At 44.6% G+C, this 21,807-nt stretch overlaps 1 protein-coding gene across 1 annotated transcript in view; it reads left to right on the forward strand.

Moving 5' to 3' along the window:
• LOC122816730 overlaps nucleotides 1-21,807 on the forward strand; it is a 2,226,031-nt gene that overhangs the window by 1,326,353 nt on the left and 877,871 nt on the right. The window contains exon 14 of the mRNA XM_044089722.1: nucleotides 17,168-17,247. Within this exon, the coding sequence (XP_043945657.1) occupies nucleotides 17,168-17,247 (80 nt within the window). The remainder of the gene's footprint in view (nucleotides 1-17,167; nucleotides 17,248-21,807) is intronic.

The raw sequence follows: 21,807 nt of genomic DNA on the forward strand, positions 1-21,807 counted from the left end.
CAGCTGCTTTGTTTTTTAAAATTTACATGTCTGTGATGTTCTTAGTGTTTCACTGTTGCAGTTATTTACATTTGGGTAATCTGCTGGCAGGTTGCCCTCAGTCTGCCTGAATTCCAAAGTCTTGGGTTCTGCGTCGGTTGCGGTCTCCTCTTCCATGACGTCAGGTCGTCAGGGGTTTAAAACATGCAGACAACGCCATTTTCTTTAGTCTTTCTTGCCGCATGGTGCCCAAAGTAGAAGCATTTCGCAAGTTCCGGTCGGCCGACTACTGAAATATTCGAGTTTGTGTTTCAGAACCGAAGTCTTCACTAAAGCTAATTACCCCGTTGGTGAAACTTTTTTCTTGCTCCATACCGATGTCAGAAAAAGTTAATAATTGTATTACTTGTGGGAAGCAAATACCTCATAAGGATTTCCATTTATACTGTATTCCTTGCTTAGGCCCTGATCACAACGTGCCTGGCTGTCGTTTTTTTGCTAGATTTAACCAACGCACTATTAAGCGTCTGTATATTTTTGCCTCAAAGTATTTTGGAAACGGATTTAACTACCCAAAAATGTCGTCTGATAGCAATCCGACTACCGGAGTACATAAAAAACGCAAAGAAAAGAACAGAGAAATGCAGTCGAGATCCAAAACCGGTGAAGCTTCTCCGTCGCCACTTGGCCAGTACTCAGTGAGGTGCTTTCGCAGCCCCTGATACCCGCTACCTTCGACTCGCAGGCCTCTACCGACACCCATGTGGAGTCCGGTATGCCGCAAGATACTCAAGGTATTGGACCAATGGATGCATCTCCCTCGGATGGGTCTGGAGCCGCTGAGCAGGCACCGGCTTCTGAGGGTGTATTCAGACCTCAACATTTGTATATCAAACCGACGATAGCTGCAAAAATCAAAGACAAAAGCAACTCTTAAAACTAAAAAACTAAAGCATGAGCCACTTGCACAGGCCTCTATGCCTAAAAACAGATGATCAAAATGGCTGAAGACCTTATTACCTTGATCAGGGGTACCCATCCCCCTCCAGATAAGAGGCCTAGGCAAGACACTGATTATGAATCTTCAGATCAGGTTTCTATTTCTTCTGATTCGTCTTCTGATCAGGAATTAGCTATACCTCCCTATGAGGATTCTGATGCAGCGGAGTCTATACCATCTGCTTCTCCTCCTGAGGATTATTCATTTGGGGAAACCTTGCATACTTTGAGGAAGCATTTTCACTGGGAGTCAAGACTTCTCAGAATCAAAAAAGAGGCTCAGGGATTTCCTCCTCCTCCCTCAGCATAGGCCTTTGGTCATTACCCCTGTTTTAGACATTGTGGATGATGTGTTTTCAGAGTCCAGCTTGACCCCTGATCCTTACCTCCGGCTCCCAGTAAGCCTGATAGATATTACAGGGTCCCTGACTCACATAAATGTTTATTTAGAAACCCTGGTGCTGATCCTGAAACTATTTCACAGGGTCCAAAGGTAGTTAAGGCTCAACAGAAAAAAATCCTACCCCCTCTGACAGAGATTCAAGGGCACTGGACAGATGGGGAAAAAAGGTTTGTACATCTGCAACCTTGGCAATCAGAGCCTTAAACTGCCAATTTCATATGCTTAAGTATCAACAACATGTTATGGGATTGCTGAAACAGAAAATTATGTTGATTTATGAATGCGCAGAAAATAAAGAATTGCAGGAATTATTGCATGCAGCTGAACAAATTGGAAAGCATACTTTGCAATGTGGTTTTGATTCCTTAGAGGCCTCCTGTGGGGCCACAGTTACTGGATCTGTGATTAGGAGGCATGCCTGGCTAAAGGAACACAATTTGCCTAATCATGTTAAAGCTAAATTGCTAGATGCACCTTTACAGCATGATACTCTGTTTGTATTAAGGCAGAAGAGGTTTTAAAGAAAATGGAAGACAAAAGCTAAGTCTATGCAAACTGTTAAAGACTTCTTACAAGTGCAGCCACCAAGATTCAGTACACACTGGCCTACAAAAAAGTGGTCCTTTCCTGTGTCAGACAGAGCTCAAAGGGCAAATCCAGACGCCCAAAGGGTTCCAGATACCAGGCGCAAGATTCATACAGGTCAAAGTAATGGGGCGCATCTACCTCCAAATTAGGAGGAGATAAAGCGCAAACCTAAAGAAAACAGTCCCAATGACTTTCCTCTGCCTACACCAAGCACTTATTTTTGGCAGCACCCTTAGGGGGAAATTAGCACTTTTTGCTCAAAATTGGCAGTTAATAACCCAGGACAAGCGGGTACTAAACATAGTATCACAAGGATACAGACTCCATTTCCACTCTGCCAATGGCAAGCGGTTGGCCCGATCTGCCCAAAAATCAATGGGCAGAGGCTCAGAAGCAGGTTACGTCCCTCATGGATATGGGGGCCATTCAACCAGTACCAGAACAGGAAAAAGGACAAGGTTTTTACTTGACTGTTCTTGGTATCTAGAAAGGACAAGGCCTGGCGGCCAATACTGGATTTATCAATTTTTGAACACATGCCTGGACATTCCAAAATTCATAATGCTGACTTTGCAGCAGCTTCTGCCCATGCTGGATAAGAATGCTTGGCTGGTGACATTAGACCTAAAAGAGGCATACCTGCATGTCCCATTAAGACAGTCGTGCAGAAGATACCTCAGATTCAAGGCTGACTTAATGCATTACCAATTCTCTGAACTGCCCTTTGGCTTATCTACTGTGCTCAGGGTCTTCACAAAGTGCCTGGCACCAGTAATTGCATTTTGCAGACAAAAAAAGTATACAAATATACCCTTACTTGGACGACTGTCTCATTCAAGCAGAGAACAAGGACATTCTTCAACACCTTGTGTTTGTGAAAAGGCTTCTAACATGCCTAGGGTACACAATAAACGAAAAAAAATCACATCTGGTACCCTCTCAAAAGATAACATTCCTGGGTGCAAGCTTGAATACAACTGCCCAGATGGCTTACCTCACGCCAGACAAGCAAAGGCAACTGACTACTTACTTCAAACTGATGGCAACAAAAACCCAGTTATCTGCAAGACAAATTCTGCAGGCTTTGGGCTTCTTGGCATCTTGCATCCTACTGATTCCATATGCAAGACTGCATATGAGGAAACTTCAATGGTACCTAAAAAGTTTATGGAGTCAGCATTCTCACAGTCTGGAAACAATGATTCCTCTCATTCCCTGCCTACAACAGGAGTTTCTATGGTGGGCAAAGGCACGTCACCAAAACATGGGACGGGCCTTCACTCTACCCCATGCCAGCCAAACCTTAACAACAGACACATCAGATTATGCCTGGGGGGGGCCACATGGCAGGAAGATGCATTCAGGGCATATGGACCCCAAAACAAATGTATCTACATATCAACCAGAAAGAGATGCTAGCTGTTCAGAATGCCCTAACAGCCTTCAAGGACTTACTTCATCCAGGACAACTACTGATAAAGACGGACAACACCACGGTCATGTGGTATATAAACAAGCAAGGGGGCACACACTCATACCCCCTTTGCAGATTAGCCATGGCACTGTGGGACACAGCTTTGACCTACCAAATACATCTTCAAGCTCAATTCCTGCCAGGAAAGCAAAATACTCTGGCAGACAATTTAAGCAGAAACCTTATGGACGAGTGGAAACTAAATTCACAAGTCTTCAGCATGATAACAGAGAAATGGGGGAGCCCAGACATAGACCTATTTGCCTCTCCTCAAAATTATCAATTGAAAAGATTCTGCACAAGGACTTATCACAGGCAAGCATGAAAAGTGGACACCCTATCCTTCAGTTGGAAAAACCTGTCAGTGTACGCCTTTCCTCCTCTGCCTCTTCTTCCCAAGGTACTCCTAAAAGTCAGACAAGAGAAACCAAAGATGATACTAATTGCCCCGGACTGGCCCCGCCAATACTGGTACCCAGTCCTAAGGAACTTGTCTCAATACCCAGCTTGGACCTTACCCTAAAGACCTCAACTACTGTCCCAGCAAAACAATCATCCTGCACAATCAACTCCAGACACTGAACCTGGCAGCATGGCTGATCATGTAGTCATGCAAACAACTCCACTCAGTAAAGCTGCGATGGATGACATTTTGGAAGCCAGAAGGCCTAGTACTACAAAATCTTATGCTGATAAATGGAAGAGATTCTGTGCTTGGAATCAAGCACAAGGAACTGATACAGCAGAACCAAATATTCCTCAGATATTACAATACTTAACTGAGATGCTTGACAAAGGCCTGTCTTTCTCATCAATTAAAATCCATGCCTCTGCCATTTCGGCTCATTACAATGCAGAACCTCCAATCTTTTCTCATCCTTTACTAAAGCAGTATCTTAGAGGAGCCAAAAAATGTAAGGCCTCCTAGAAGATCACCATTACCTGCATGGGACCTCAATTATGTATTGGAAAAGCTCACCCTGCCTCCATTTGAACCAGCTGCTACCGCTGATATAAAGTACTTATCATGGAAAACAGCTCTGCTACTAGCAACTGCTTCAGCAAGAAGAGTTTCAAAGCTACAGGCCCTCATGGCTGTAGAGCATTTTATCATATTTTACCCAGACAGGGTGTCTCTGAGGACAAATCCTACATTTATGCCTAAGGTGGTTTACAGTGTGGCTCTTAACGGAACAATTCATCTGCCAACCTTTTATCCAAATTCACAGAACAAGGGGGAGAGAATTCTGCATTCCTTGGACGTACACAGACAGCTAAGATTCTACTTGAGCAGGACTAAAGCTCTAAGAAAAACTGAGCAATTACTAGTAACATATGCTGCAGGATCAGAAGGCAAGGCTATTTCAAAGCAGACAAGCCACTGCATCCGTTTCTGCTACATACACCATGGTAAACCTGTGCCCAAGGGCATTAGGTCTCATTCCATCAGAGCTGCAGCTACGTCAGCCTCCTTTCTCAGAGGAGTACCAACCAAAGACATTCTAGAGGCTGCTACATGGAGTTCTGTTCACACCTTTACAAAGCGTTATCACTTGCCTCTCTCCTCTAAGTCCAGGGCAGGCTTTGCCACTGCAGTTCTGCAGGGCCTTATAGCCGCGCCTAATGCTGTTTAGCTCCAGCCTCCCAACCATAGCTTTGGGATTCTACCCAAATGTAATGACTGCAACAGCGAAACACGAAGAACATAGTACAGTTGTGTACACTTACCATAAATGTAGATGTTCGAGTTTATTCACTGTTGCAGGCCAGGTTACCCTCCCACCATCCCCCTTTCATTCTGGAATTTATCTTTCCTTCTCTATCTTCTACAACCTATGTGGTGTATTTGCTTGTATATATATATATATATATATATATATATATATATATATACCTTTTTGGGGGCACCTGACATCTGGGGCAAGAAAAACTAAAGAAAATGGCGTCGGCTGCATGTTTTATACCCCTGACGACCTGACGTCATGGAAGAGGAGACAGCAACCGACGCAGGACCCAAGACTTTGGAATTCAGGCCGACTGAGGGCAACCTGCCAGCAGATTACCCAAATGTAATGACTGCAACAGTGAATACACTCGAACATCTACAGTTATGGTAAGTGTACACAACTGTACTTTTCTGTGTATGTAATACAGTTATTCTTGCTCTTAAGACATGGATGGCAAGGGGGAAAAAGATTTTTAAAAAAATGCACCAAGTCTGGCCACAAGATCCTCCTCAGAATGGGCAGGTGTGAGTGGTATGTTTACTGCCTGGAGGTGAATTACTTAATCTGCTAACTGCCAGAAATCCGTGTCCTTTGGTTAAAAGGCTTTGTCAGACAGATGTAATAAACTGGTGTTAAACATTCTTTTCTCTCCTGAGCATAAGGGAGAAAAGATGATGAGACAGGAGAAAGGGACAAGAGTAATTTTTGAGAGAGGAAGAAAAGAAAGGTGGACAACGAGCCCTCTTCATCAGCACCTAAGACATTAAAGGTTGCACCACCCTCAAGATCAGATCCAGAGCCTCCTCCCCACTCTGCTCCAATTCTCTCTGAGCTAATCTTAATTTTAGATGAAGCTCCTCCAACTCTACCAACCAGGTCTCCTTCAGAGCAGGGTTTCTCAGATTCCTTCCTCCTCCAGTATTCTCCATTAGGCTGTTAAGGTCTGTTACAAGTCCATCTGATTTAGAGTTGGACTGCATGATAAAGGGCCTTCCTGATGGTGCATTCCTTTTCCTAATCCCTCGGCCTCGAGGGTGGGAGGGACAGGTCCCCTTTCCCCACCCTTCTGCTCCAACTCACGCCTCTCCTTGGTGCCTGTGTTTTCAGAATTGATAGTCAGGCCAAAGCCAGTGTCTTGTGCACCAACTGGTAGTTTTTCCTCAGTGCAGGAATTCTTGCATCCATCACGGTTCACTCCCTAGGATCTGTGTGCACCTCTGCCACAACACTGTAATGCTGAGGTTTCCATCCCATCCTCTGAGCCTACCTTACTGCTCATTTGTTTATGATCCTCAGCCTTCGATGCTTTGGGTCTATTTCCCTCCTTGAGGCCATCCTCACGATCTGAGTGAGGTTCCTTCCCTTTGACTGGTGCTGTTCTATTTTCTGGAGAGTGACTTTCAGGTCAGAGGGAGGCTTCTCAGATCAGACTGACTTTGCATCCACTTTTCAAGATCAAGGGAAGGAGAATTTCATTCTTTTTGGGTCTTGATCAACAGGCTCTATGATGCACAAGTTCTCCCTTAAGCACCCAGTCTGCTGCTTTTCAGACGTCTCTTGTGACCAGCAGAGTCGAATCTTAAGCTTTAAATGGAAAGCGCAAATTGTGTTACACTCCTCTGGGGACTCATCTTCCAGTATTATATGCCTAGAAAGAGAGAAGATTTGCAAGAGAAAGCATGTGAATTCCCTGGAGACCTCACTCACCCCAGAGTTGTGTGTAAGAGAGAGAGGCTTCCTTCAGAGTCCTCCTGAAGATGTTACTTTTAGTGACGTTTTAAAGTTTACATACCAAAAAAGGTAGCTGATCCACTGACCCCCCCCCCCCTTCTCTGACAGAGGTCTTATTGAGGCTTACTCCTCAACCCCATCTCTATCTTAGCTAGTTCACAAGAATCTGATTTCTGTGAGGCAGTCCCTTGAAAGCCTGATAAGGTTTTAAGGACTCCCTCAAAGTGAAGACAACATTGGGTGAAGGGTTCCTTGGTGGATTCTGTTATTGTCACTGCCACCAAGAAGGAACTGACTGAAGATGCAGATACTATTCATCCACTCAACCAGGAGTCCTGGGCAGTGGACAAATTACAGAAGCAGGTTTACATGTCTGGCACTTTTGCTATCAGAGTCTTGAACAACACCACAAGTATGAACAGCCTTCAGAGAGATCTGACCAATCAAGGACTAGAGACTTTGAAGAGCCCCTAACACTAGATCCCAGAAAGCTGCAAGAGGCAACTTTGAATACAGTTTTTAATGTAACCAACCTGTTTATGCTATGGTAAACTCAGTTAACCGGCACCCATGGGGATTGATGGATGCCGAATAACTGTAGGTTCTGGTTGCTTAAGAGTTACTTTTAAAAAATAGGCCTGACTAATACTGTACTCTATACTATTTATTTGGTTTGACTTGTTCACAGGTTGGGTAGAGAGGGACTTTATTCCTATCTTCCTTTTTAAAGCTCTAAAAATGTAAGATACGTTTCTGCGGGGGAAAACAAAGTGCAACACATGAAAATTGTACTGTATTTCAGTTTTTATTGCCGGTTGCTTGAGTGTGCCAGTTGCTTCAGTTCTGGTTAACTGAGTTTACTTGCACAGTGCAACCGATAGAGTGGCATAGGTGGTAGGGTCTGGCATTTGCATGGGATGCCTTGTTTGGCTCTGCCTACATGAATTTGTGGGTAACGTCAATGTGTCATTCACCAATGTGCTGTATGATTTGTTCTTGTTTGGCCCTACCCTCAAAGAGCACTTGCAGAGATGTGAGTAGGATTGGTATGCTTTGCTTGATGTGGGAGTAAGATTTGAGAAACCGCAGAGACCATGCATTCAGAGCCAGAAAGGTCCCAAACCCTGTTACTTCAGAAGTCCAACTGTTCTCCCTTTGACTTTCTCTGTCAGAGGTGGTCGTTGCACAGATGGCCCCTTCACTGGCTGCGACCCAATGGTTTTGGATATCCACAGAACCAGAGACTTAAAGGGACGGTTTCGGAGCACCAGCAGTCTTGTTTCTGAAAGAGTACCTGACTCTTCCCTTCAGAGGCAATAGGAGGGTCGTATATCCCTTTATGCCCAAACATGGTTGGCCATCGCACCAAACTCTTGAGTAAGGGGGATTATGTCTGGTAGCTACTTCCATCTCATCCTGTGAACCTACCTTACTTTTCCCAAGTTTGGAATAAAAATACCATTTTTCACACACCACTGCCATCTCTTCAAGGAATGTGCCCAGGCATTTCACCCCAGTAGCTAAAGGCAGCCAAGCAGGAGGTAATCTCCTTACTCAGAAAGTGAGCCATCCGGGAGGACCTACCAGACCCAGTTAGGGTCAGATCACTACCCAGGATTCTTTTTGGTTCTAAAGAAAAAACAAGAACCTCAGCCACCTGAACATATTTGTGAAAAACATTCCATTCAGAATGTTCATAAAGCAATCAATTCTTCCTTAACTAAGGGAAGAATGACTGCATGTGCTCGGTAGACCTTCAGAATGCTTAATTAACCTATCAAAATTGCCCAGCATCCAAGAGGTTCCTTCATTTCTGCGTAGAAACCAATCAGTATATGTTTAGTGCCCTGCCCTTTGGTCTCAATTCCACTCACATGATGATCGCAAAGTATATGGCTATAGTTGCTACCCATCTTCATCTTCACCGGAACAGAATGTTTCCATATCTGGATGATTGGCATCTGGTAGCCCAAACAAAAGCTTTCCTTACAAGAAGCAAGGGATCACCGTCTCCAAATATCCATGGGCATTACCATCAATTTTTAAAATCCCAACTGGAGCCAATTCAGCACTTGCAGTTTATCTGCTGCCATCTGAACACAGTCCCCAGAAAAGAGTTCAGTCACTCTTCAAAGCACTAAAGAAACTATTGCAACATCATAAACCACCAGCCTTCTTGGTCCCGAAATTCTAGGTCTGATGGTTTCTTGTATCCTTAACTTGCTCGCTACCAAATTTTTTTATGCAGTGGTTGCTGAGCGGTCAATGGTCCCAGTTGACAAGACTATCTCAGATTTCCCATTACTCTAACCAATACTTGCAGAAAGCCACCCCCATTGCTGGATCTGTTCTCCACTCATCCAGTCAGGGAGGTCACTAACCCTTCCTCCTGTGGTGGTGATTGTCACCACAGACGTATCATCTTTGTGGTGGAAGCGGGGCATTATCAGAGGAGGAATGGTCCAAGGTGTTTGGGATTCTTTCAAGGCCAGTCTTCACATCATCATACTGGAGATGTGGGTAGTTATCCTACTGTTGCAAGAGCTTCAAGACTTTCACTCTCAGGGTGTGATATCTATCCAAGCCGACAACATGAGTAGGTTTATACATAAACAAGCAGGGAGGGACCAGGGTCCTACTTTCTGTATCGGGAAACTGTGTGTAGCAGTCAGCAATGGACTAACACTACTAGTGGCAATGCATGTTCCTAGGACATCTTTACTGTTTAACTAAAAAGCTAAGCAGGACAGTTCCTATGCGGCATGAGTGGTCTGTCAATCCAGTGAAGGCTCAAGCCATTTTCATCTGTTAGGTCATGCTGTGATTTGACCTTTTTGCATCCCCATTTAACTTCAGATGCAGCGTTTACTTTCCCTTGGTACCCCCAAAGGGACAGCCCCCAAGAAATGCTCTAGTTGAAAAGTGCCTGTCCTCCCATTCACCTGATTCCCCAAGTCCTACAGAAAGCCCTGCAATGTAGAGCAGTGATTGTTCTCATTGTCCCATTCTGGCCCAGACAAATCTGGTTCCCATTTCTGAGGCCTCCCTAGCTCCTACATCCTAGTCTGGATCTCCTAACCCATCCTTTCAGGAATTCTCACTCAGGCCCTATGAGCCTGAAATTAACTGCTTGGTTTCCCCGGTTCAGTAATGGCTATGGATATTGCCTTATCTCAGAATGTTGTAAGAATTCTTTCCTCATACCAGGAACTCCCCGCCAGGAAGATGTACCCCAGTAAATGGAAACATTTTGCTGTATGAGCTACTTCTCATCAAATCGACCTATTACAAGCCTCTGTTCCTGAGATGTTGCAGTTTCTGGCACTCCTGATTTGATGCCAAGACTAGTTTTTTGACTGTTAAGGTACAACTAGCATCAATTTATCACTTTCTTCCTTAACCAAATTCATATTTTTTGACAAACAATTGAGCAAGTTATGTAAGGCTTCTTAAGGGGAAGTTTTCTCTTGAGACCCTTGATCAAAACACCTTCTCCCTCATGGGATCTCAATTTATTAAGCAATTTATTAACTGAAGCCTTGACTTAATCACTCTTTTAGACTACTTCATCAGTTGCCTTGAAATTATTTACTTGGAAAACTCTTCCTGGTGGCTGTTACTTCTGCCAGAAGAGTCTCGAAGTTGCTAGTGCTGTCTTCAATCAAGCCTTATTTTGTCTTCCATAAGGACAGAGTATCCTTCAGGACTAATCTTTCATTCTTAATGTGTCTCTGAGTCAGACTTGAATCAGTCAGTCAGTGTGCATGTTTTCTTTCCTAGTTATACCAATAAGGGCAAGTACTCCCTTCTTATCTTGGGTATTCATAGGCAGATAATATTTTGCTTCTTATTAAAGGGCATAGAAAAGACTCCCAGTTGTTTTTCTTTACTACAAATACATTAGGTAGGAATATTGGTAGGAGTGTTTCTAGATTAATTATGTCTAGATGGTTGATAGCATTACTTTTACATACCAAAACCAGAATATGTCCTTGCCAGTGAAGCTTAAGGCTCATTTTTACATTCACTTGCTACCTCTATGGTATTCTGTAGAAATTTCTATGCAAACTGAATCTGTTCACCTATTACTTGCTTACCTTTTCAAAACACTACAAGATTGGATTAATGTCAAGTTCCATAGATGTCCTTCATGGATGCATCTGCAGTCATAACAACTGGGGTTGTCCTGTCGTCAGGCAGCCCTTCGGTCGGCCGGATTCCAAAGTCCGGGTCCGGCTTCGGCTGATGTCGCACTTCACCCGACGTCATCTCTGTTGGTCTTCGGGTATAAAGGCATCAGCCGACGCCATTTTCCTCAGTCTTTCTTGCCGCGTGGCGCCCGAAGCAGAAGCTGTTCGCAAGTGCCGGTCGGTCAGATCCAGAGATTACTACTTCGAATACTACTTGAAGACTTCTAAAAGCTAAGTACCCCGTTGGGGACTCTTTCTTGCCTCTGCCGATGTCAGAAAAAGTCAATAACTGTTTAACTTGTGGGAAACAAATACCTCATAAAGATTTCCACTCTTACTGTTTGCCTTGTTTAGGCCCAGACCACGACGTAGCAGCCTGTTCAGCCTGTGCCTCATTCAACCGAGCGCTTAGGCGTCGGTCGGAGTTTGCGGAACAGTTTTTCGGCTCAGATTTTGCGTACATTATGCCGTCGGATCCTCCGACTACCCAGATTGTTAAAAAACGCAAAGAAAAAGACCGACACTCGCGGTCTGCGGTTTCGGCCGAAACCATGGTCAAGCAAACCGCGAGTGTCTCGGTTTCGGCCGAAACCGAGAAAACTGATCAAAGCACAGCTGAATCAATGACTACTACTGAGGCTCCTGCTACCCTACTTGAAACGGCCTCAGAAATCTTACCTACAGTGGTTACTAGTGACTTATCAGACACCATCCCTTTGGATGTCTCTACCCCAGCACGTGGTGCTGCTAGGCCTCCTGCAGCCATGTCTATTAAGGCCTTTGCCAGGGCTAAAGCAGCCAAATCTACTAAGTCAGTGCCTGTTAAGCCCCCCTCTACTAGGCCCACTTCTAGTTCACAAATGCTTACTCTGGCAGAGGATTTAATATCCTTAATTAGGGGATCTCAATCCCACCCAGACAGGGCCTCTCAGCCCCCAGAAAAGAGACCTAGAGCAGAGCCCCCAGAGCCTGTGTCCTCTGATGATTCCGCGGAGGACTCTGATATTACAGACCAGCCAGAGGCTCATTTCTCCAATTATGAAGACTCAGATGCTGAAGAATCCATTCCAGCTGCTTCTCCACCAGAAGAATTCTCCTTTGGGGAAACCTTACATGCCATGCGAGAACAATTCCAATGGCAGGAACAGGATTTCTCAGATTCCAGAAAAAGGCTTAGGACTTTTCTGCACCTACCACAACACAGGCCTTTAGCTATACCTCCTGTCCTCTCTGTTGTGGACGATGCATTTAATGATGTCTGCACTGCACCAGATTCCTTACCTCCAGCCCCTGTCAAACCAGACAGATTTTACAGGGTTCCAGACACTCATCACCACTTATACAAGGCCCCACTTGCAGACCCGAAACCATATCCCAGGGGCCTAAGGCAGCAGCCTCGACCACAGCAAAAAACCCTATCCCTTCTCAAAGGGAAGCCAGGTCTTTAGACAGATGGGGCAAAAAGGTTTACACCTCTGCTACTCTCTCAGCTAGAGCTTTAAATTGTCAGTTTCACATGATACAATACCAAGAGTTTATGCTTGATCAGTTAACTAAAAAGCTATCCTCTGATGACTCTATAGATAAGAAATATATATTAGAAATGGTAAATAACATACAACAGGTCAGTAACCATTCCTTAAAATGTGGCTATGATGCACTGGAGGCTTCATTTAGATCAGCCATGACTGGCACAGTGATAAGAAGACATGCATGGCTGAAGGAACAGGTCTTCATGTTAAAGCTAAGTTATTAGATGCACCTATGGATAAGGCCAGTTTGTTTGGTACACCTGCCCAGCAGGTAATGAAGAAAATGGAAGAAAAGGCAAAATCTGTGCAAACAGTTAAAGATTTCTTGCAGGTTCAACCCCCAAGGTTTAGCAGGAACTGGCCTGCCAAAAATTGGTCCTTTCCTGACTCCACAAGATCCCAAAGGGGCAGGAATAGACGTCCCAGAGGCAGAAATCAATCCAGAGGGGGTGTTTACAGAGGACGACAGTGGCAAGGTAATAGCAGAGGCACAGACACAGCCACTGCCACTACAGCAGCACAGTGACTTGATTCTAACTCCGCCTACCAGGGAACAAATAGCAGCACCATTAGGCGGAAAATTAACCTTATTTTCGAAAAACTGGCACTATATCACAAAAGACAAGTGGATTCTGCAAACCATAGACCAAGGATACCGGTTCCACTTCCACACCTTACCAGTCAAAAGAGGAATGCCAAACCTGCCTCCAAATCAAAAAACAGAAGCTCTACAGCAGATAATGCAACTAACAAAGATGAGAGCTGTGGAAAAAGTGCCAATAACAGAACAAGGCAAAGGATTCTACTCCAGACTATTCCTAGTTCCAAGAAGGGAAAAAAGCTGGAGACCTATTCTCAACCTGTCCATCTTAAATACATACATCATTGTCCCAAAATTCAAAATGCTGACCCTCCAGCAACTTCTTCCCATGCTGGGCAAGGAGTGCTGGCTGGTAACTCTAGATCTCAAGGAGGCATACCTGCACGTCCCCATACGACCAATTTGCAGAAGATACCTCAGATTTCTTGCAGGATCAGAGCACTATCAATTCTCAGCATTGCCCTTTGGCTTATCTACTGCGCCCAGAGTATTCACAAAATGCCTGGCATCAGTAATCGCTCACTGCAGACTACAGGGAATCCAAATTTATCCATACCTGGACGACTGTCTGCTACAGGGGGGCAACGAAAGCAAGCTGACGACAGATTTACAAAGGGTCATTTACTTGCTACAAGCACTGGGATACACAGTCAATTTACAAAAGTCAAGGCTGATACCATCCCAAACAAGGACATTCTTGGGCGCGGAATTGGACACAGTAAAACAAATGGCATTCCTAACTGCAGAAAAACAAAAAGAACTCCCTCTTTACTTCTTGGCACTAACAAAACAGAACAAGCTAACAGCAAGAAAAGTTCTACAGGCCTTGGGCTTCATGGCATCCTGCATAATCTTGGTTCCACATGCCAGACTACATATGAGAAAACTACAGTGGTACCTAAAGAATTTATGGTCCCAACACAGGCACAGCCTAGAAGCAGAAATTCCTCTAATCCCATGCCTAAAACAGGAGTTCCTATGGTGGGCTCAAGCATGCCAGTCAAATCCAGGCCTACCTTTCCACAACTGTCAAGCAAGCCAAACCATCACAACAGACGCCTCAGACCTAGGATGGGGGGCTCACATGCTGGACAAATGCGTACAAGGATTGTGGACACAAGACCAGCTCCATTTGCACATCAACCTAAAAGAAATGCTGGCAGTAAAACTGGCAATCCAAAAATTCAGACCATTCCTCAAAGCAGGACATTTGATGATAAGGACAGACAACACCACAGTCATGTGGTACATCAACAAACAGGGAGGCACTCATTCATACCCCCTATGCAGAATGACTTTGGACCTTTGGAACCTGGCTCAGCTACAACATCCAGTTACAGGCAATGTTCGTACCAGGAAAGGAGAATACTCTAGCAGACATGTTAAGCAGAACCACCTCGGATGCTCACGAATGGATGCTACACCCGGACATCTTCAAGGCCATCTCAAAGAAATGGGGAATGCCACAGATAGATCTATTCGCTTCCCCTCTCAATCACCAGCTCAAAAAATTCTGCACAAGGACGTTCCACCCACTTGCATGGAAAGTGGACTTGCTCTCCTTCAGCTGGAAAGGTCTGACAGCATATGCATTCCCACCTCTTCCCTTGATACACAAGGTATTACTAAAAATCAAGGAGGAACGTCCAAGGATAACCCTGATAGCTCCAAATTGGCCAAGACAACACTGGTACCCATTGCTGAGGAGCATGTCTCGGGACAAAATATGGCCAATACCCCTGATACCTTTGATGTTAACCCAGAACAACTACAGCATCATGCATCCAAACCTAAAAACTTTGCAACTGACTGCATGGAACATCACATAGCAGCAACTAATCCAGAGCTTTCCCAAAGGGTTAAAGACATTATTCTTGAAGCCCGCAGACCTTCAACAAGAAGGAACTATGCAGGAAAATGGAAAAGGTTTGTCATTTGGAGCGCTGAAAGAGGAAAAGATGTGTCCAATATAGACATTGCTAACATTCTGGAGTATTTGGCAGAGCTTCTACATACAGGCCTGTCCTATTCCTCCATCAAGATACATGCATCAGCTATTTCAGCAGAATACAGCTTTGATCCACCTGTCTTTTCACATCCTTTACTCAGGCAGTTCCTCAGAGGGATCAAGAATGTAAAACCTCCTAGGAAACCACCATTGCCAGCTTGGGATTTGAACTTTGTGCTGGAAAAGTTGACACTCGCACCTTTTGAACCAGCAGCAACAGCAGACCTGCAGCATCTATCGTGGAAAACTGCTTTCCTACTGGCAATAACCTCAGCAAGAAGGGTTTCTGAACTTCAGGCCCTAATGGCAGTACAGCCCTTCCTAATCTTCCACCAAGATAGAGTGTCCATGAGGACTAATCCTACATTTATGCCTAAGGTGGTATCCAGAGTGTCTTTAAACCAGGCAATCCACCTACCTACCTTCTTCCCAAACCCACAAAACAGAGGGGAAAGAATGCTGCATACCTTGGATGTACATAGACAGCTACGCTACTACCTGGACAGAACAAAAAGTAACAGAAAAACAGACCAGCTGTTTGTAGCCTATGCAACAGGAAGGGAAGGAAAAGCGATTTCCAAACAGACAATCTCCAAATGGATAGGAAATTGCATACGATTCTGTTACTCCTTTCATGGAAAACCAATTCCACAGAACATAAGGCCTCATTCTACAAGGGCAACAGCCACTACCACAGCCTTCTTACGAGGAGTGGCAACCAAGGACATTATTGAGGCGGCTACTTGGACCTCCGTGCATACATTTGCCAAGCATTATAATTTACCTCTGTATTCCAGATCCCGAGCAGGGTTTGCCACTGCAGTACTGCAAGGGATCCTATCCACACCATAATCTATTCTTCCTCCTCCCCTAGTTGGCTATGGTATTCTACCCAGTTGTTATGACTGCAGATGCATCCATGAAGGACATAGTACAGTTTTGTACCTACCATAAATGTAGATGTCCGAACTGGATAGCATCTGCAGTCAGGATTACCCTCCCTCCTTCCCCTCTGTGATACTCCTAGGGTATTTACCCTCCTAATAGCTAGCTGGCGGGGGGGAGTCTCTTATGGTGTATTTGTTTGTATATATGTACATACATGCTTATTTTTTGTGTTTGCCTTCTATCTTTTTGGAAACATTGGCATTTACCCAAAATTTAGCCTTCCAAGAGGGCAACTGGCATCTGGGGCAAGAAACACTGAGGAAAATGGCATCGGCTGATGCCTTTATACCCGAAGACCAACAGAGATGACGTCGGGTGAAGTGCGACATCAGCCGAAGCCGGACCCGGACTTTGGAATCCGGCCGACCGAAGGGCTGCCTGACGACAGGACAACCCCAGTTGTTATGACTGCAGATGCTATCCAGTTCGGACATCTACATTTATGGTAGGTACAAAACTGTACTTTTCTTTTAGAGCATTGAGCCTCAAAGGGCTTTTGTTATGATACCACTCAGGATTTCTAGTAGCTTGGGATTCAGACCCAGCAACTGGGTCAGACAGAAGGAATGTAAAGGGCAGTGGATTCTTTCATTCCTGTTCACCCTATATGATGGACCCTCCCACCACCACCCATCCTTTTTGATGGAGGATACTCTGGGGTACTATCCTGTCCTTGCATGGTAGGGAAACAGGACATGTATACTGTGGGAGGGAAATGGTTGAAGGGGCTCAAGGCTGGAGCAGTAGCTATGTCAGCACAGATCTGACAGGTGGTGGGAAGATCAAACTATCTATTCAGACAGAAGTGAGAGGCTAACGTTATGGTAAAGTATACAACTTCCATTTTCCTGACAACTGTTGCTTTGAGTTTTCCTGACAACTGTTGCTTTGTAGTGGGTGACGCAATTTTTTTTCCCAAGATGTAGAGTCTGCATCATTCTAAACTATTTTGAATTTTTTACGTGATTGTATTTTTCTTGTTTTTAGATGCTGAGCAGCTGAAGAAGTCTGTGCTACTAAAATGTGCTGTCAGAATTCTCAATTGTAATAAAATATGTTACAAGTCGGTAAGTATTTAGGAGTCATAAATAGTTCACTTCCTTGTTTTTGTTCTGGTTTTTGGACTATATTTTGGATGTGACTCCCATGTAGAAATTCATTCATTTTTCAGTTCCCTTATTTTCTTAGGCATCTCAGGGCAGTAATTAACAGGTGTAATACAAATAAGTAATCCTAGATGGGACACTGGTTCATCTCAGGACACTCACATGCACTCACTTAAATACTTGCACACATGCATTCCACAATTTGTAGGGTTCATCCACAGCATATCTTTGTGATGTGGGAGGAAACTGGAGCACCCAGCAAGGTCCGTTCCAGACAAAGGATGTGGAAATTCCTTGCAGAAGACACCTCCATCCAGGAAACAAATTCACAAAAAAAAAAAAAAAACCGCTGAGAAGCAGCAAAACTAACTGTAGCACTGCTGTGCCACCCTTATGTTGAAATTAAAAGTTGCAGTTATGGCTTATTCTGATACTGTCAGTCTTCATTCTGTCCTCAACAAGTGGGTTCAGATCAGATCAGTCGCATCCAAGTCGGCTGTTGCCATAGCTCGCAGCCACCAAATCTCTTGAGCTTCTCCCTTACCCACATTGCACCTACCAAATTACCTCATATCTCGTTTGCTGCTTCTAGCTGTCAGATGTGGTCTTTCTTCTCTCTCAAGATGCGCTTTGGATAAGTAAAAATATCCTTGTAATTTCTTCAGAAGGTTTCATTTTATTACTTGTAACTTTATAACATTTTTCTGACTTTCTCCTGTTTTTTTCTGCATATACTTTCTTCCTCGTACTCACTTTCCCTTACGACTCCATCTTAGTTCAATTTAAACCATCGTCTGTATTCCCTTGCCCTTTCTTTCCTACCAAATAAAAAAAAAAAAGTTCTTTCTAGCAGTAGTTAGCATTGTGTTGTATTTGTAGTTTTACTGTTGTTGCAGTTATCACTGCTGTTTTTTTTTTTTTTTTTTTTTTTTGTGCTCTAACTGGACTGACTAGATATTTTATCATGGCTGATAAACCTGCAGACTTTAAAAAGTGTTCAAAATGTGGGCATAAGCTGCGACTTTCAGTTGCCCAGACTGTGTGTGTACTGTTTGGGCCCTCTGCATTTGCAAGAGGATTGCTCTATTTGCAGTGGATTTAATCCTTGAGCTCTCGCAGAGCATAAAAGTAAGTTAATTATGAAGGGCCTTATTCCATCCTTTTTGGAGAAACCATATCCCAGTCTCCAAAGTCGAAGCCTTCTACTTCTTCAAGCTGTTCTTCAGACTTTTCTCAGAAGAGAAGCTCAAAAGAACTGATCTCAACCCTGGATCAGAAAAAGTTAAAAGTGCAGGATCCGACTACTTCAGATCCTACTAGGTCAAAGCAAAATATTACAGATCCATCACTGGCCAAGTTGCATCAGAAAACATCAAAGCCATCAGATCCTACTTTATCAGATCAGACTCGGACAGAACTGTTGGAGGCACACTCTTGCCGTCAGACCAGATATTCTCCATCCTTGGAACCAGTTTCTGACAAACTTCCATCACCATTTTTACAGAGACCAGCATCTCCTTCCATTTACTCCACTCAGTCCTCTAGAAGCCTCACAGAAGATGATGTATTGAGAGTGGTGACAAAGGTCCAGTCAGTGCGGGGGTAGATTGGCTTTCCTGGGGCGCCTACACTTCTGAGTCAGGTTATCTGACCTTCCACCACACCTCCCTTGCAAATTCCTCCTCTAACACCTTCTGTTTGAGTTGTAGGATCTTAGCTGTCCAGATCCGTCAGACTCTGATCTAAGATCTCCGTATCCTCCAATCCGACATCATCTGTAAGACCTCCAATCCATTTGGATCTGGAGAGCTGTCAGAGCCGAAACATACCTTTCGGATCTGAGGTACAGCATTTGACTCTGAAGGTTTTGGAGCTGTCTCTGCTCCTAGGAGCCTCAGCACTGGACATTTTGGCTGCAGCTTCCATCTCTGTCTATTGTCGACTGAGTGGAGGGGGGGGGGGTTGATGATTCAGAAACCTGCTCCTTTGAGCTCTGCCTTTGAGGTTGCAAAGAGAGTGTTCTCTGCCTCGACAGACCTGATGGAGCCTTCCCCCCTCGGATCCTAGATATTCTACCATTATGCCACAGTGTTAATAGCCTCACCACCTTTCTCCACAGGGGCATCCAGTATCGAAGCCTCAGGTTCCCGGTCAGGGAATTTTGATTTCTTCTTCCAAGACTTCCCCAGAGTATCCCACTGAGGAAGTTCCAAGGAAGAGGACATGCAAGAGGAAGCACTTAGACTCTCCGCAGGAGTCCCATCATTGAAGACATGGATTTTGAGGAGGACAAAGGGTCCCCACGATCACCTCCTGAAAATGTCCCCTTTGGAGACATCCTAGAAATCCTTAAGCAGAGAGGTAGCTGGACTCCCTGTAACCCTACACTGGAGGAATCTGTTCTCCTGGAGGCTTTCTCTGCCAGACCCTCTACCTCCTGGGTGACTCCGCCTGCCAATAAGCTTGCTGATATGATCTCTTGGCGGGCATGGAAGGAACAAGACTCCATAGAACCCATATCTCTGAGACCAGACATGATGATGGCACCACCTGCAGTCAGACACTTCTGGGGAAAGGGGTTCCAGTTAATGCCATGGTCATTGCGGCAGCCCCAACGAACGAACTAGATGATGAGAGTTTCACTGTCCATCCCCCCAACAGGGGGTAGTGGGTGATGTACAGATTGGGGAAACATGTCTTTGCTTCAGCGACCTGTGCTTTAGGGTCACTGAACTATTTAGCACAGTTTATCAGACATCAGAGAGATTTGAGTAAGGAATTATCAAATACGCTCTCAGGAGCTATTTCTGAAGAGGTTCAAGGTTCTGTAACTTCTCAGTTGGCAACATTGCAGTCAATATTCATTAGTTCTGTGAGGTTAGTTTCCAACATTGCGGAAGGGACCTCAAGAGCAGTGGGTTCAAGCATTGCCATGAGCAGGCATGCCTGGATGTGCTTGTGTGATTTTGCAGCTCCATTTAAGTCCAATTTCATCAGTACCCCCTTTGATGCAACTACTAATTTTGGACCTAAAGTAAAGGAAATACTGCCCAGGTCTGAGAAGACTGGGAAGACCTTGTCTACTGTGGGCGTACGCTTTTTGCCCCCCCCCCCCCCCCAAAGATCCTGCTGCAGGAATCTGTGGAGTGGCCAGAAAACATGGTTCATAAAGTCTCGAGGTCCTTTTCAAGACATGTGGAGGAGGTTCCCCCCCCTTGGGTGGGGGGGCTCCAGTGGACATCGTCACCATTGTGGCAGATGTGGCCCGCAAAACCAGGGTTTGTGTGAATTTTTCTTTAACAAACCTTACCAGCATTCCTGAATGGAGGCCCAGCTGTCCAACTCTGAAGACAGTCAGGGGACTGTTTTCCCAGCACCAGAGAGCCTTGGCTAGACTTAAAAGATACTTTGGTGCAGAAGATTATATCCAGGGGTTACATAATACCATCTTCCCTACCACCAACAATTTCAAGAAAAATCCCTGATGTTCCACCCAGTCAGAGAGATCAAGCAGCAACTCAAATATAAAAACTGCTAGAAAAAAAAAAAAAAAGAGTCATCCAAGAGGTCCCACCAGACCAGATAGGATCACAAACTTACTCAAGGTTCTTTTTAGTGACAAAGAAAACAGGGGATTGGAGACCAATTTTGGACTCACAAATCTAAACAAATCCATTCACCGAACCAAGTTCCAGATGGTCACGGTTAAGACCATTCTCCCCTTTCTGGGCAAGAACTACTGGATGTGCTCGATAGATCTTAAATTCGCCTGTTATCACATACAAATGAACAGGCGATGCAGAAAGTTCCTTAGCTTCTGGCTGGGAGCCAGTCATTACCACTTCAGAGTACTGCCCTTTGGACTCATCACAGCCCCCAGGGTGTTCACCAAATGCATGGCAGTAGTAGTAGCTTAACTCAGACTGTGGGTTTTCCCAGGTGTTTCCCTACCTGGACAACTGGCTCATTACAGCTCCAACCTGCCATCAACTCATACGTGCAATGGATCAGGTTCTCTACACTTGTACTTGCCTAGGAATAACCATAAATTACTTACAACTTCAGTCAGCTCAGACTTTGGAATTTATTGGAGCACTTCTCAATACAAAGTCTGCCATTGCTTCCCTTCCACCACACCGAGCTCAGATAATAAGGTCATAGGTCAAAACGCCTCAATTTCAGCACATACAGTTCTCTGTACTCTAGGACTTACGGCGGCAGCAATAACGTTAGTTCCATTAGCCAGGTTTTACATGGGATTCATTCAGTGGATGCTGGCTACTAAATGGTCAATCCTTCATCAACCAGTGCTGTACCAGATAAGAATTTCCAAGAGATGCAAACGAGATCTAAATTTGGTGGATCCAGACAGACCAGTGCTTTATGTCTGTCCCTTCATCCCCAACAGCCCAAGGCTATAGTGGCCACGGATGCTTCCCAGGTAGGATGGGGGGGGGCATTATCTGTGGAAGACAGTCCAGGGTACTTAGTCCCCCGAAGACGCCAATTTGCACATAAATG

Source organism: Protopterus annectens, chromosome 12.part0 (assembly GCF_019279795.1).
Source record: "Protopterus annectens isolate FY-2018-M chromosome 12.part0, PAN1.0, whole genome shotgun sequence".
Lineage (NCBI taxonomy): Eukaryota > Metazoa > Chordata > Ceratodontiformes > Protopteridae > Protopterus > Protopterus annectens.